Here is a 15761-nt window from a genome sequence, read left to right as displayed (position 1 = left end):
CTGGTCCCGATGGTTACGTTGATAACTGTGATAACGTGGGGCCCGGCCATGCCATCGTGCCCTCTGGGCCCAACAAAGCTCTTTCCCAGGGTCTGTCCCCACAGGGGGCAGTGGTCCCGGACAAGGGAGGGACTGGGCAGGCTGCCATGGGCAGTTTGGGTCAGTGCATCTTGACAGCCTCTTGATGTACAGTGGGGGTCCAGGCTAGAGTCCTGGGAGGAGCCTTGGTTCAGTGTGACCATGGCCTTGGCAGAGGACCCACTACTCCATCTTCACCATCTTGAGGTAGGGAGTGAAAGTGAGAGTGGTGCCCATTAGGTGTTTGCTGCAGGATTCCAGCATTCTTGACAACCTGGCTCAGAGCCCAGACAGGGTCAAGGTCACCAGGACCTCCGAGGATCGGCCTAGCTTTGTTCCTAAACTTTGCTCCCAGAGACCATGGACTCTGGAAAACCAGCCCTTTGTTGTTCTGATCTGATGAAGTACTGGCGTGTACTTCTGCCCCTGCCCCTGCCCCTGCCCCTGCCCCTGCCCCTGCTCCTGGGCCAGTTCAGGCTCCACCTTAGTCATATAAAGCTGTGACCTGCTCTTAAACCCTAGACTGCTGCTAGTCAGTCATATATGGAGTCTGGAAAGGGGACACTGATTTTTAGGAGCTATTAACAATCATCTTCTGTCACTTACAAGAGATAACAGGTTTCTGGTCTGGGTTTGAGGGGTAGCCTGTACTATAGGTAATGAGCAGAAGGAGAAAGCTGGAACAGTTAGAATGGGGTAGAAATTTGTGGTGGAGAAATTATCTGGTACTGGAGACAGTAGGCATTTGTGCCAACAAAGAGTAGGGAGTCTTCAAAGCCTTATCCTATGTGGGCCAGACTATCGTTTGCCTACCTGTCCAGTTGCAGCTCATATTGAGAGTTAGAGGCAAATGTTGCTAGAGCAACCCAGCAGCAACCACACTCACCACTCAACTGAAATTCCACTATTTTTAGCTTCCTAGTTATGTTCAGATAAAATCCATGTACACAGACTCAAGTTGTCTGGCAAGATAGCAGCACACCTCAAACCGCAGAGACTTCGAAGACTAGCAGTGGGTTGTACCATGTGCCCAAGAAAAGTCCCCCTATGATCCAGAGCCTCCAGTGGCTCATGAAAGGTAGGGTGGTGGGCACAGAAGGTAGGGGGCAATGGAGGAGCCTATTTGCCTAGCTAATACCAGCTGTGACATTCTGATAGCATAAGATTGTCGGCAGCCAGAGTATGCGGAACGGTAGCACTCTACAGGGTATGCACTCTACTGTACATGGGAGCCTACAGTAGTGGATTCTAAAAATAGCCTGGCCAGGCAGAGACAGAGGAGCCTAGCACACTAACTCAAGCTGGATCTTCCTCATCAGCCAGGTCCAGGATAAGTAGAAGCTGACACCATCCAGGAATCCATCCCAGCCAGGTTCTGTATCTTCTGAAGGTTTGGCTTACCCAAAGCAAGGACCTTAGACAGTTGGCTTATGGGGAGGCCGGTGTGAACCTGGCTGCAGCCACCTCCTGGCTAAGACACAGCCAGGAGGCTCTTAGAGCTCTAAGGGTAAGGAATGGAGGGGAAAAGCTAGGTCATGTTTAAGGCTTCAGTGCATCTGGCTCTGCAGTCTCACTCCTACCTTCCCAGGGCAGCGGCAGGGCCACAGGCCTTGGGACACCAGGCAGAAGCAGCCAATAGGCAGGTCTCTGACTTTGCAGGCACACAACTGTGAAGTGTTTTGGCCCAGCCACTGTGCACACTGCTTCTCAAGAACTTCACGGAGGAGGTCAGAGGGGTGTGGAGCTAAGCGGGGCACTTGGGATACTGCACTGGCCAAGGATGGTGGCAATTAGAGCTGACAGAGCTGAAGCAGGAACCTACCTTGTCTTCCACCCTGTTCAGACGGGCACCGATGGTGTTGCTGCCACGGTCTTTGCTCTTTTCTATGGGGTAAAGCACAAAGTCAGGGGTATGGGCTGTGGGTGTGGGCTCAGGAGCCTAGGGAGCAGGAGATGGGGTAAGGGGTAGCTGGGGGTGGGGTGGGGTGAATGCTTGAAAATACAAGACTTCCTTTAAAATTCTTTGTGGCTGGGACACCAGGGGTTGCGGGAAGGGTAGATACTATAATGACAGAGTGTGTCTAGGCTCCAGACTTGCTCCTCCTAGCTTTGGAACCCCTGAGTGTCTTTTAGGTGGGATAAATCACTCTCTGTTCAGGGGTGACTCAATTGATTTGTGATACTTACTGGGCTTGGTCACATTACCAGGCCAGGGTGTCTGCTGCTTCTGTGGTCCCCAACATTAGATTATACCCCATAGTCCTGTTTGAATCTCAGCTATCATTGATACCAGGAATGTGCCTTGCTTGTCCTTCCCTGGTGTGGCCTATCCCCTTGTCTGGAGGACCTGAGGATTCCCACCAAGCCAAGAACTAGCCCACACCATGCCATTGTACATCCCTGAACATCTGAGCCAGGAAGGAGACCCCCACCCCCATCATAGCCCCTGAAACTTTGGGCTGGCTGCTTATCTGACCCATGCTCCATTCCAAGATCTTCTACCACAGGAAAATGGGCCCTTGGTTCTCACTACCATATCCAGAATTTGACCATGAGGCTTTAAAAAAATCTATCATTTAGAGGAATGGAATGGGCTCTGTCATCACCAAAGCATCCCTTTATATAGCCTGTCTACAGCTACTTTGCATAGCTTGGGGTATGTTCCTTCTAGCTTCTATACAGGAGGCCCTAGTGGCCTGTCGTAAGGAAGTTAAGAGACAGACAGGGGTGGGAAAGAGAGCCCCTGTGGGTTGCTCTCTCCAGGTATCAGTGTGGACACCCACCTGAGATGGGGATGAACAAAGATGGCTTCCCAATGGACTGATCCAGCCTGGAGAGAAGAGAGGAACATGAGCACACACAATGCCTGAGGCACCACAGAGATAGGCTATTGTGTCCAGGAGGACAGCATGACACCCACTCCAGGAGCATCTGCTACTGTTACTCCAAGACCAGCCAAGAGGCACCCAAGACCCTATGGGCTCATGCTCCTGAGAGGGCCAGGCAGGAAGTTTAAAAATGAGGATCAGAATCTGGGCTCCTTAGGCTTCCTCTCTGGATAAGTGGGGTCCTGAACCTTTGACCTTATGTATGGAAGGGACAGTCACAGTCTCCCAGCTGCACTCCATGATATACAAAGCTAGGTCTGCAAGCTAGCTCATGAAGCTAGCCTCCTAGATCTATACCCATGCTGGACCCCGGGGACTTTGATGGAAATAGGATTCAAGACCATGTTGGCTCTGAATGGTCAGGATCCTTAGCTCCACCCAGTAGCAGGAAGACCCATGGATGGATGGGTAACCTAGAAGGAGATGTCACTAAGAACCTTTTCTTTCCCTGTGAGGCTGGGGCAAGGTCTCCTTTCTGTGCCCACCTTCTCTGTAGTTCTTTAATGCGCACCATAAGGTTCAGGTGGCCCTGGGAGTACTGCTCGATGACATCTCGCACGTCGTAGGGCTTCCGTGCTTGCTGCAGGCCAGAAAGACAACGTGTCATTTTCTCCTGAATCCTGTATGCTCAGTTCTCAACACAGTGATGGGGTGGGGCGCAGTAATAGGGAGGAATGGCTTAGAACATACATAGTAGCAGGCTTGACCCCCAAAGGCTTAGCCTGTCTGGGCCTTTTTCCTTCTGTCAGTTCACTGGTAGGACTAGGCAGCTCCTACTGGCCCTCTTGGTTCCAGGCCTCCTCAGAAGAGTTGGCCTCATGGGCTGGAGACATGGTCCTGCATACCCACAGTTCATCTGGGCCCTAGACTGGCTGTCGACACACCTGCTGCTTCTCTGAGAGGGGAGGTGGAACAACACAGGTTGTAGATGGCTCACAATGCCACAAAGACTTTCCATAAGACAGCCCAGCTCTCGTGAAAGAAGGACCTGCCATGCTCAGGGCCATTCTAGGCACCAGGGTCACCACATCTTCTGTGGTCTACACATCCAGGGACTACTGAGTCCAAGCTTGGGATAGCACTTAGGCAGACCCTTGGTCTTGTACATACATCACTTTGAACTTCTTACTAAGAACTACACTTGATGATATCTCCAGGTCTTACTCTCTTCTGTAAGATGGAGATATAAGCCCTGATCCTCCCTTCTCCAAGATGCGTTTCTGAGCCTTGTCGCTGTCTTCTGTAAAACAGAACACTGAATCTTGTTCCTCTTTCCTGGAAAATGGGTTGCTGAAGTCTACGCTGCTACTTCTAAAAGAGACTGAGAATAAAATAAGACCTAAGATGAGGAAGGTCAAGGAATCCTGATGTGGTACCTTGTCAGTCACAGGTGGTCATGACTGAGTCAGGGGTCTGAGTCCTTCCTGAAAGGACACACTGAAAGGACCCTAAGTAATAGGGGAGAGACTTGTGGGAGAAAATGCTTTCTAAGGTGTGTGACACCTCTAGGCATGCCTGGTGACACATGAGGTGAATGAGCAAGGGAGGCAGAAACTATAGTTTGAGGTGGTGCAGACCTGGATTAGAAGCAGGACAGATCCTTATGTTGGTCTGTGGATAGCCTGAGAGTCTGAGAGCCTCTGTGCCCAAGTGAACATGGGTACCTCTGCTAGCCTCTGCAAACATACATGTGATTTGTTGAATATGTAGTGGGGAGAAGTGAGTCTGCCAGCCTGCAGGAGGGCAGGGGACTGTAAGCAGGAAACAGTTAAGAAGGATCAGAGAGCTGCTGGCCAGTGGTGGTGCATGCTTTTAATCCCTGCACCCAGGAGGCAGAGTCAAGTGGATCTCTGAATTCAAGGCCAGCCTGGTCTACAGGGTATGTTCCAGGACAGCCAGGGCTACACAGAGAAACTTGGTCTCAAAAAATCCAAAACCACAAAACAAAACAATCAAACAAACCCAGAAGGATCAGAGATACCCTATCAACCAACCACCCGTGGTCAGCAGCACTCCAGGCCTGCTGAGACTTGTCTTGGAGCCACTAAGCTCCCCTTCAGAGTCTGGTTGGGGATTGAGGAGCCTCTGTCAAATATTTGCCTAGGGCTCATGTAAAAGACAATCTTAGCTTTCTCCCTGGGCCAATGTCCCCTGGTGGCAGCACGAGCCAGAGATGAGCCAGATAACACTGCCTGTCCAGATTGATTGGCTGTGGATGTGGGTGCTCAAGGCAAACTTTCAGGGCTAAGAGGCCCTGGCACCTCAAGCCAGATACAAGGGCAGCTGGCCAAGCACGTTATCGGCCAGCAAGGCAGGCAGGCAGGCCTATAGTCAGGCCAGTATGGCGGTTGGAGAGCAGGAGGGTGGATGGCTAAGGCAAGAAAGCTGGGTCACCAGGGTGGCCTGGAAGCCTGTGGAGCCCTCCCTACAGGGGCTCCCTCTTCAACTACCTCACTCTTTCCTGGAGGCCTGCCACCACCTGCCCATGTGTCCCCAGCAATAAAGCCAGCTCATTGTAGCACCCTTACTTTTCTCTGTACCCCATAAGGCCCCTCTGCCACCTGGGCTAAGTGTATAGGTGAGAAGCAGCGAGCTGGAAGGCAGGAGCTGTTTGGCCTGTTCTGGCAGTTTCCTGAGCCACTCTTAGGACATTGGCTAATGTTCTGAGGCCTGACAGAAAGTGCTCCGGGTCTCTTTTTCGTCAGCCACCAACCATATCCCTTATTTGTGACATAGAAACTAGGTCTGCGTAGGCCACTAATATGACTCTGACTCAAAGGGACCATAAGGGTCCTTGTGTTCCACTGGGTACCCAGAGTCTAAAAGTGAACCCCAGGGAGCCCTGAGCCTACCCGCCGTAACCCCATTCAACTGAGCAGTTCCTATACTGTTTCATGTAGAACCGTTTCCATCACCTACGGAGCCTACTTCTCTCAGCCTGGGGACTGCCATCAGCTAGCAATTCCTCATGACCCTTTAAACACTAGCAACATAAGCTACACCACTTCCTAGTAAGAGTGTCACACCCTAGCCCCACATTTCCCTGAGAGATTGCCTTGTCAAGATGTAACTCTCCATGGGGTTCCTGTGGTTCCTCGCCAAACTGGGAAGAGCTGGTTCTACAGGAACTCAACTCCCTATCTCTCTCTTGGTGTCTCAGCAGTGGGACTGTCGGTCACGTGGCTTCTAGGTAGGGGGGAGAAACAGCTTTAGGTGTAGTTTTTGTGGGGCCTTTGGACCCTTCTAATCCATTTCCAGGTGCTCCCTGGCTCTGGCCCCTGCTCAGCGTGACCTTTACTCCTTTTGACAACATGAAGTCCATAGGTTTGTGAAAGCTTGGGCATAACTTGGTCTATTTGTGTTGTGACAGTTCCAGGGGGTGCAGGCTAACAATTGTACAGCAGAGTGCCACTGTGTTATGTGCTGGATGGGCATAGGGTCCCTCCAGGGTGGCAGTGAGGAGCTAGGGTGAGAAGCTACATGCTGCTCTCTTTAGTATCAGAGGCTTGGCAAGGGGAGGGGCTGTGGCTGTTCTTAGGGCTAGAACAGTTGAGGAGCTGAGGACGACAGTGAGACTCATGTCACCCAAGGCTCCTCTCAATACAATGATGACAACTTGGGATGGGGACTATACCTTGGCCTGTACCTCCTGCAGAGTCTAGAGGTTTTGGCTGCCCCAGAGCTGGGGTGAGGGTTGTGATGAGGGGGTAGGGGGAGCCAGTGTCAATCTCATGGCCTGGTATGGTAGGCGTGGCCTATAACAAGGCACAGGGCCACCACTGAGATTGTCCTTGGGCAGGCTATACTAAGGTGGGTTGTCCCAGCCTTCTCTGCTCAGTGACAAGGGCTTTCCAGTAAGAGAATGCTCTCCAGCACTTGCTGCGTCTACTGACATGTTCTCAGAGTGAGGAATAAGGCTTTCCTCCCCATGACTTCTGCTCACAACTGTCCCAGAATAGAGGAGGAACACAACCTGCTACCCTCGGGGTCTCAGCAGAACAGTATGCTGATACTAAATGGACCCCAGTGTGGCAGCTCTGCCTGCTCAGGAGCCCTGGTCACTAATCAGGCCCCAGTATGGGTATGGTAGGATACAGAAAGCTCCAAGCTAGCTGAGGACATAAATCACTTAGGACAGATGTCACTTCCAGTCCCAGTGACAATGCCAGGCTGTCACCATCACAGTCTTGCATGGAAGGAGAAGTAGTCCCACAAAGTTACTTCTAACAATCAACATAGATCGAAAAAGGGACCCTGGGCCAGGGCTGGGTACAGTAGCCTTGGAGGATCCTGCTGTCTTGGGGAGTGGTGATGGTCTAAGGGGTACAGTCACAGCATGATGGCATTTAAGGGTGAGGGCATACTACTACTGTAGTCGTCTCGGGGTCAACTGCACTGGGTATGGTCTCACCTGGAATTTCTTCTTGGCTACAAAGTACTGCATGCGCCTGATGACCTTGATGGTGGCCCGATGGTGATCCCGCAGCCTGTGGAGGAGGTGGGGTAGAGTGTGAGCAGCCTTCACATTGGTGACCCCACAACACACGTTAAAGGTACCCCTGCCAAACATGGGTAGTCTCTCCAGAAACAAGAACATTCTATCCAGGACTTGTTCTGTCTCTAGAGAAACTAGACATAAGGAGTTTCTGCAGGGGACAGGGAAGGATGCTACCCACAGGTGGGGAGAACAACTCCTTTCCTGCTTTTATCTCACAAATGGGGTGACTGTCTGTACCTCTAGTTTGGAAGGGTTACAACTCCAACAGCACAGTCAGGGAATGCCCTAGGAGGAGGGTGTACTACAGTCTTATTAATGAAGATCCTGTTTCCTGAGACGGCTTGGATACTTTGTTGATTTGCCTCTAAATCTCCTTCTAGAAATAAAGTCTTTTTATAAACATCACTGGAGAAGGCAGGCCTGTGATCAGACATCTGTGTGCACAGAAACAGATTGGAAGACATCAGGGCAATGGGGAGACTGGGAAAATCTGCTGTCTTCGAAGCTCAAATTTGACCAGCCAGGCTACACTGCATTGGCAACAGAGAGCTGCTGGGAGCCTTTGGGAAAGGGAGACTGGAAGCTGCCCCCACCCCCAGCCCAGAAAACAAGAGGCAAGAGGAAGCCAGCCTACCCTCCAGGCTGGGCTTCCTTCTCAGAGAAGTGTGGGAAATGTCTACACCAGATGGGATGGTGGGACTTCCTGGGCTGTGAAGAAAACAGTGGAGCCTAGGCTCCAGAGCTACCAGGAGACAAGTGACAAGATTCCGGAGAACAAAGGCTATCAGGGTATCTTTTTTTCACACGATACCCCCTTGGAAATAGCTGTGGTTCTCACAGAGCAATAGTAGCTGCTGGGAGGAAGTAAAAATAGAAGCCAGCAGGCTCTTGCCACCGAGGACAGGATTCAGACCCTTCTAGCATGGGACCCCTGGAAACATCCAGAGGGTTTGGTTGAGAGAGTCTGGCACAGCCTCACATTGTCTCAAGCATAAACTAGCCCAGCTTTTTTTTTTTTTTTTTTTTTTTTTTTTTTGTATTAGAGGAAAATCTGTACCGAGATAGAGATATTTTGGAATTTCTGGGGTTTGTTTTTTTTTTGTTTTTGTCCATACATAAAAGTTGAAAAATAAGGGAAAAAAAGACCCTAGTAGATAGAGATCTACAGGTGTGGTGCATTTTGCAATCTTAACTGCTAGAGGCCTTCCCGCAAGGAGACAGTGTGGTTTTCTAGCTGCTTGGATTTGAGCTGACCTTGTGACCTAATGTGGCTGTAGAGCTCTGGGGAGCTCTCCGTGTGTGGAACCCACAGGTGTTGAGAGGGTGGCTGGAGTGGCTGAAGGGGGACGAGTGGAGGTGCCCAGCCTTCAGTCAGCACTGATTGGAGGTATGTGACTCAGCCATCTTGGATCACCTGGCCCTAGGCAAGCTACTGATGACTGCATCTGTATGAGTCAGCCCAGGCACAACCATAGAACTACCTTCCAGAGGAGCTGAGTCCAAGCTCCTGACCCATGGGGCTGTTAGCAAGACAAATGACTAGTAGACCACAACATTTGGTTATAGTTTGCTGTTCAGTAATAGACAGCTGATAAAAAAATTAGAAGCTGGACCTATACTCCCAGATATTTAGAAGGCTGAGGCAGGAGGATCACAAGTTCAGGCATTGTCTAATGAACAGAGTGATTTCAAGCCAGCCTGAACAAGTTAATGGCATCATACCTGAAGAGGCAGTTCATCAGTTAAGAGTACTTGCTGCTTGAACTCCCAAAGGTACTGGGTCCAGTCCCCAGCACCAGCATGGCACCTTAGAACCAACAATCTCTGACACAAGTTTCAGGGGATCCAATACCCTTTCCTAAACTCCAAGGACATCAAATACACACATGCTGCACACATATACATGTAGACAAAACATCCACATATATACAGTAGAATAAATAAAACTTTTAAAAAGTAAAAGAAGACAAAGAAGAAGAAGAAGAAAAAAAGGCAGGGGAGCTGGGTGTGTTGGTATGCGCCTTTAATCCCAGTACTCAGGAATTTGAGGCAAGTTCACTCTGTGAATTGGAGGCCTGTCTGAATTACAGCAGAGAGTTCCAGGCCACAGTGTGAGACCCTGTCTCAAAAAATGGAATTGGGGCTGGAAACATAGATCAGTGGTAGAGTGGTTGCTTAGCATGAACTAGGCCGTGGCTTCAATCTCTAGCACTGAGGAAAAGAGAGAAATAAAGGAGGGGAAGAAGAAAGGAAAGAAAAAGAGAAAGAAAAAGAGAAAGAAAAAGAAAGTTATTAATTAGAACCCCAAGGTGGGACATTGTGATGTCAACTTTGTATAAGATTTGACATTGATTTTAGGACTGGGAAAGGGTGGGGGAGCAGCTGGCAGAAGATCAGGATATGTGATGGTGTTTGTAGTTGTAAGACCTCGAAGTCTGTTTGGAAGGAGAGAGAACTTTGTTTTAGGGAGGACTGTGAAGCAATGGCTTTTAATGATAGCTGAAAATTCCTTCTTGTTCCTGCCTTGTTCCGCCATGGTGGAAGCAGATCATGTGATCTGAGCTTCGGCCTCAAGAGATCTGCAGACTTCACTTTTACCCTCTCAGGAAAAATCTGAAGAATCTAAATCATTCTTATTGTCTGCATATGATGTATATAAACACAGCCTCACATATAAAAAAAAAAAAAAAAAAAAAAAAAAGTCTGCCTCCTGGACAAGCCCGAGCTAGCCTGCTGGAAAAGCTGAGTGAAGGAAGAGAGGTGAAGGGTTCGGATGACAGCTGACAGCTTCAGGCATGTGAGGCTGACACTGCTCAGCCACCAAGTGAGTGTTCTGCCCCCAGCAGTGCGCCCAGCAGAGCAGCCCCAGTCTGACCTACAGAGTCATTGGTAGATAGTTGGCTGTGCTGTGCATCAGACCTTTCTAGATGAGAACTTTAAGATAACTGTGATAAATAGAGTCAAGAGAATAGATGAAAAGATGAGGGATTTCACCAGATGATAAAAGTTATCTCCAAATACTGAAAAAGAAATTCTATAAAAGTCAGGCATGGTGGCACATGCCTATAATCCCACCTCTTGGGAGGTGGGGTTGGGAGGATCAGGAGGTTCCAGGTCACCCTTGGCCACACAGAGGTTCGAAGCCAGCCTATGTTACTGGAGACGCTGTCTCAGCCTCATTCAAAGTCTCCCTCTCAAAAACAAAGAAGTAAATAAATGAATAAAAGAAGGGAGAGAGAGAGAGAGAGAGAGAGAGAGAGGGCAGCACACTGGTGGAAAATAGTAAAACAAAATGGATAAGAAGAATAAGGTGGCAGAGAATGTGGGTTTAAGTGAATTGATAGTTCATTAAGTAGATCATGATTGTCAGTCAGGATTAAAAATGATGATATGAATTCACTAAAAGCAAAGAAAAGAGAAAGGGGCAGAGAAAAAGGTAGTCTAGTCTAGCTTTCTAAACAGCAGCTGGGAACTAGCACCAGGTACAGTAGACTAGACAAAGAAAATTTGGGAGTTACAAAGTATCAGCTCTGGGCTAGCTGTTAAAGTGCTTGTCTTACAAGCAGGAGGACCTGAGTTCCTTTCCTAGATCCCACATTGAAAAAAAAAAAAACCTAGGCATAGTAGCATGTGTTTGCAATCCTATGGTTAGAGAGTGGGACACGAAGATTCCTGGGGCAGGCCAGTGAGAGACCCTGTCTCAAAAAGAAAAAAAAAAAGTGGTTTGCGGCTGAAGAAGGGCACTAAAGATTGTCCAGGATTCTCACCTACCTTGCTTCCCTGGCAATGGATACCAAAGCACCAGCAGAGCCCAATATGGACAATCTATATGTCAGTTCACCCAGACAGGGACAAAAGCCACACCACTGCTGGCCAGCACACACAAATATTTACAAAGATACCAAGCGCTAGGTTTTAAAAGCAAGTTTCAACAAATTTCAAATAAATAAAATGATGTTTAACATAGTCTTTGACCACAATAAAATTAAACTACAAATCAAAAATATTACTAGGAAATCCCCAAGTGCTTTGGAAATAAAATGATCTAAGTAACCCAAGGTCAAAGAAAAAATTTACATGAATTAGAAAATAGTTTTAATTGAATAATAAAAAAATGTATCAAACATTACAGCTAAAGTATACACCTATAATCTCAGCAACTCAGGAGGCCAAGTCTTAAAGATCACAAGTTTGAGGCCAACCCACGCTATTTAGCAAACTGGTGATTTTTGTTTTTTGTTTTTTGTTTTTTGTTTTTTGTTTTTTGTTTTTTGTTTTTCAAGACAGGGTTTCTCTGTGTAGCCATGGTTGTCCTGGAACTCACTTTGTAGACCCGGCTGGCCTTGGACTCAGAAATCCGCCTGCTTCTGCCTCCCGAGTGCTGGGATTAAAGGCATGTGCCACCAAGCCCGGCTGCAAACTGGTGATTTTTAAAATAGCAAGATGGCTCAATGGGTAAGGGTGCTTGTGCCCTAGCCTGAAGATGTGAGTTTGATTCCCAGAACTCGCCTGATAGAAGGAGAAAAACCAACTCTTAAAAGTTGTCCCCTGACCACCACATATGGGGCATGGCACTTGCACCCCCCACATATACTCAGATAAATAAACATAATATAAATTTTTAAATTGTATCTTCAAAATTATAGTTAAATAAATGTTGGAGGTACACTGAGAGATGAACATTGAGGAGAAGATAACACATGGTCTAAAATGTGATAGAGGAGAGGCTAAGATCCAACTCAAGTTAACACACACACACACACACATACACACCAAATTTAAACCCAAAGGAAGTAGAAGGAAAGAGATAATAAAGATAAGGGTGTAAGTTGATGAAATAAAAAATGAATGTTGCATTAAAGAAAATCAACAAAGCTTACATTTGGCTTTCCAAAGAGACTAATAAAACTGATAAAATGCTAGCAAGATAGATGGGATGGGGTAAGGAGAATCACAAATCACCAATGTTGGGAGTTTAAAAAAAAAAATGAGCACCACCACTGTGGAATTAGAGACATAAAAAAAATTCTATTTAGAGAATAATGTGAACAAAAGTAATTCTGATAATATAGATAAAATAGATTAACTCATCAAAACACGTTTTAAGAAAAGAAGAAATAAATACAAGCTGCCCAATGGAATTAAACTTAGAATTTTAACGATCTTTCTGCAGAGAAGTTGGCTTAGATGACTTCATAGGCGGTGTCTCCCCAGCATGTAAGGAAGAAGCCCCCAGCTATATACAAAGCTTCTTACAGGGCTTTTCTGAGGTGGCCTGGCCTTGACGCTCAAATCTGACAGGGATATTCCTGAAAGAAAACTCAAGGGCAATGTCTGTCCTGCATGTGGAGGCAGCGTCTAAAACCCAGCAGCCAGTGAGATCCGGGGCTCAAGTCAAGATGCAGGATCAGAGTCGCTTAATCCAGTTATGCAAGGCTGGCTTAACATTTGAAAATCAATCAACAGAACTCACCACATCAACAGAGCAAGAAAAAACATATAATCAACTCAAAAGATGCAGAAAAGCACTTGATAAAGTTCAAGGCCCTAGTCCTAATTAAAAACACAACTCCTAGCAAAGTAGAAAACACAATTAAAAAAAAAAAGAACAAAAATGAAAATCGAAACAAACAAAAAATCCTAAACACTGAGCACACATCAAGTCATGGAGAAATCACTTTGTTCCTGAGATGGTGTGTCCCATATTTTCTAACAGAGATTGTAAAGTCCCAGCTTGTGCATTAAAATGAGAAAAGGAGAGAGAAGATGGAAGGATTGGGCTGCCAAAAGGGTTCAATGGCTAAAAAGGCTTGCCTCCAAGCCTGGTGACCTCAGAACCCATATGTTGGGAGAAGAAACCGATTCCCACAGGTTGTCTTCTGACCTCCCCATTCATACTGTGGTAGGCACTTCCTACCCCTGCCCCACACAAATATAATATAATTAAAAGTTAAAGGAAAGCACTTGGGGGGCAGAGCAGGTATATCTCTGCGAGTTCAAGGACAGCCAGGGCTAGAGAGATCTTATCTGAAAAATAAAACAAATCAAAAATAAAACCAAAACTAAATAAAACCCCCACCAAACTATTAGGAAATGACTTTAGCAGAACCCTGACCTTGCTGGGAGTGGACGTCGTAGCTTATGTTTGTAATCCCAGAAATCTGAAGGCCAAAACATGAGGATTGGAAGATGGAGCAAGCCTGGCTTTACAAAAGGTTGAAAGCTAATAATCCATTATCTTTCTATCTGCTAGCAATAAGTAATTAGACCACAAAATAAAGACACTAACTGTAATAGTGTCAAAGCTAATAGAGCCATTTAAATTGCTAGCAGGTGAGACTTATAGACAGACAAGCACTGAATAGTGAGAAGCAGATGCTGACTTGAACTCATGGAGGTTATAACACATTCTTATCTTGGGGCTGGAGAGATGGCTCCTTGATAAAGGGCACTGGTTTGCTCTTCCAGAGGATCTGGGTTTGAATCTTCCCTCACTACCCTCCAAGACGGGATTTCTCTGTGTAGCACTGGCACTTTCCCTGTAGAGCAGGCTGGCCTGGAACTTACACAGAGATCCACCTACCTCTCTCTGCCTTTTGAGTGCTGGGATTATAGGCATGCCCCACCACTGCCTGATCTGGGTTTAATTCTTAGCATCCACATGGCAGTTCACAACCATCTGTAAATCCAGTCCCAGGGACTCTGAAGCCTTCCTCTGATCTCAAGGGCACTGCATGTACATGGTGCACAGACATGCATGCATATATATACTCATACATATTAAAAATTTTTAAAAACCTGTGTGGTGGTTTGAATATGCCTGGAGCAGGGAGTGGCACTATTAGGAGGTGTGGGACCTCCTAACAGTGAAGAACTGGAGAAAGGCTAACAGTAAAAAGTTTAGGTGTCTTATCAAGGTCCTTCCTCAGGGGAACTTCATTCAAGGGGTTCTGAGTCTACAAACTGGCTCAAGTCTGGAAATTGATTCACTGGCCAAGATTGCCTTTTGCCATGATCCAATGTAGCCTTTCTTCCATTTATTTGAGATTTTTTTTTCTTCGTATACAGATCAAACAGAAATGTAGAAGGCTTCCTATCTATTTCATGCCTGGAAACACCATGATTGATTAGCCAGTACCAAAGGTCCGTACAAGTCACGTCATTATAAAATTCACATCTCCTGTGCTGACCATTACGGGTTAGGTCATTGTGAACCTTATTTTGTCTATACTTTCCATTATAATAACTACGATCAACTTGCCTCTGGAGATATAATGCTGCCATCTGGCCCTTGCTACCTCAGGGCCCAGTTAAACCCATTGCATTTAATCCATTCAATTGAGCAGCAGCATCTCCAACCCTAAGGTCTGGCACAAGGAAAAGGGCAAGAACAAAATTCTTCAAGTGTGCTGCTGCCTTCTCACCAGTTTGCGTCTTATAGGATTTGTGAAGGGCATTATCTTTTGGGCCTTCCCATTGTGGAGGATTAGGTTTTACACAACGTATCCACTCTAGCATTGCAATTTCCCTGAGCCTTAAAATCCCTTGTCAACACTAAGCCAAGGGATATCAGGCATCTCCAACTCCTTTTCAGTAGGCCATCTTTCGATAAACACTTCAACCAACCATTCAAACAAACTTTTGACACATCCACAGCATAAAGAAAAATACTGGTAAAACCTGTGCATTAAGGCTGGCAGTGCAATGGGGTGGAGCAAGACCTTAGGCATTATAAACATATATGTGACCATTGGCTTTATCGTCAAAGCTGTTTCCATAGGGAACCAGTGTTCTCAGTAAATGTGTTTAGACACCATAAGAAGAGACACACACTGATTGCTCCCTCACCACAGCTACAAAGCTAGCCTGTCAGGCCTTGAACAGGAAGCTGCCGAGATCAGGGTGTGAAAGACCAGAGAGTGTCTGCATAGCCTTGGGCTAGGTAAAGGTTTCCTTATGGACTCCTGGGAACAGGAGCCATTGAAGAAAAATTCCAGTAACGCTGGACTGACAAACTGGAGGCTGCCTGAAACCCTTCATTCCAGGCCTGGCTTGAGGAGATATGACTCTGACCTTTTTCCACCACCCTCCAAAGGCCTTGAAAGTGGGTGAAAAGTGGGATTCCGTGAGTATCTCACTGGGAAGGGTCCTTCCTCAACCGTGATTGTAGTCTTGAGAACCTCCAGTTTTGGCTGTGGTAGCCACCAGCCTGAATCCTGCATTTCCTTTTCTTGGTTTCTGTTTTCATATATATATATATATATATATATATATATATATATATATATATATACACA

General features: G+C 46.9%; 1 protein-coding gene across 4 annotated transcripts in view; it reads right to left on the bottom strand.

Annotated features, from left to right (window-relative positions):
• Positions 1-15761, bottom strand: part of Kcnq1 (potassium voltage-gated channel subfamily Q member 1) — a 318671-nt gene that overhangs the window by 61568 nt on the left and 241342 nt on the right. For all 4 annotated transcript variants that reach the window (XM_029479746.1, XM_021166795.1, XM_029479747.1 and 1 more), the window contains exons 12-15: positions 7378-7453; positions 3452-3546; positions 2862-2908; positions 1901-1962 (exon numbers count right to left, since the gene is read on the bottom strand). In XM_029479746.1, coding sequence (XP_029335606.1) covers positions 1901-1962; positions 2862-2908; positions 3452-3546; positions 7378-7453 — 280 coding nt within the window. The remainder of the gene's footprint in view (positions 1-1900; positions 1963-2861; positions 2909-3451; positions 3547-7377; positions 7454-15761) is intronic.

Source organism: Mus caroli, chromosome 7, assembly GCF_900094665.2.
Source record: "Mus caroli chromosome 7, CAROLI_EIJ_v1.1, whole genome shotgun sequence".
Classification (NCBI taxonomy): Eukaryota; Metazoa; Chordata; class Mammalia; order Rodentia; family Muridae; genus Mus; species Mus caroli.
Note: the sequence above shows the minus strand (reverse complement) of the source record. Positions and strands in the feature narration are given on the sequence as shown.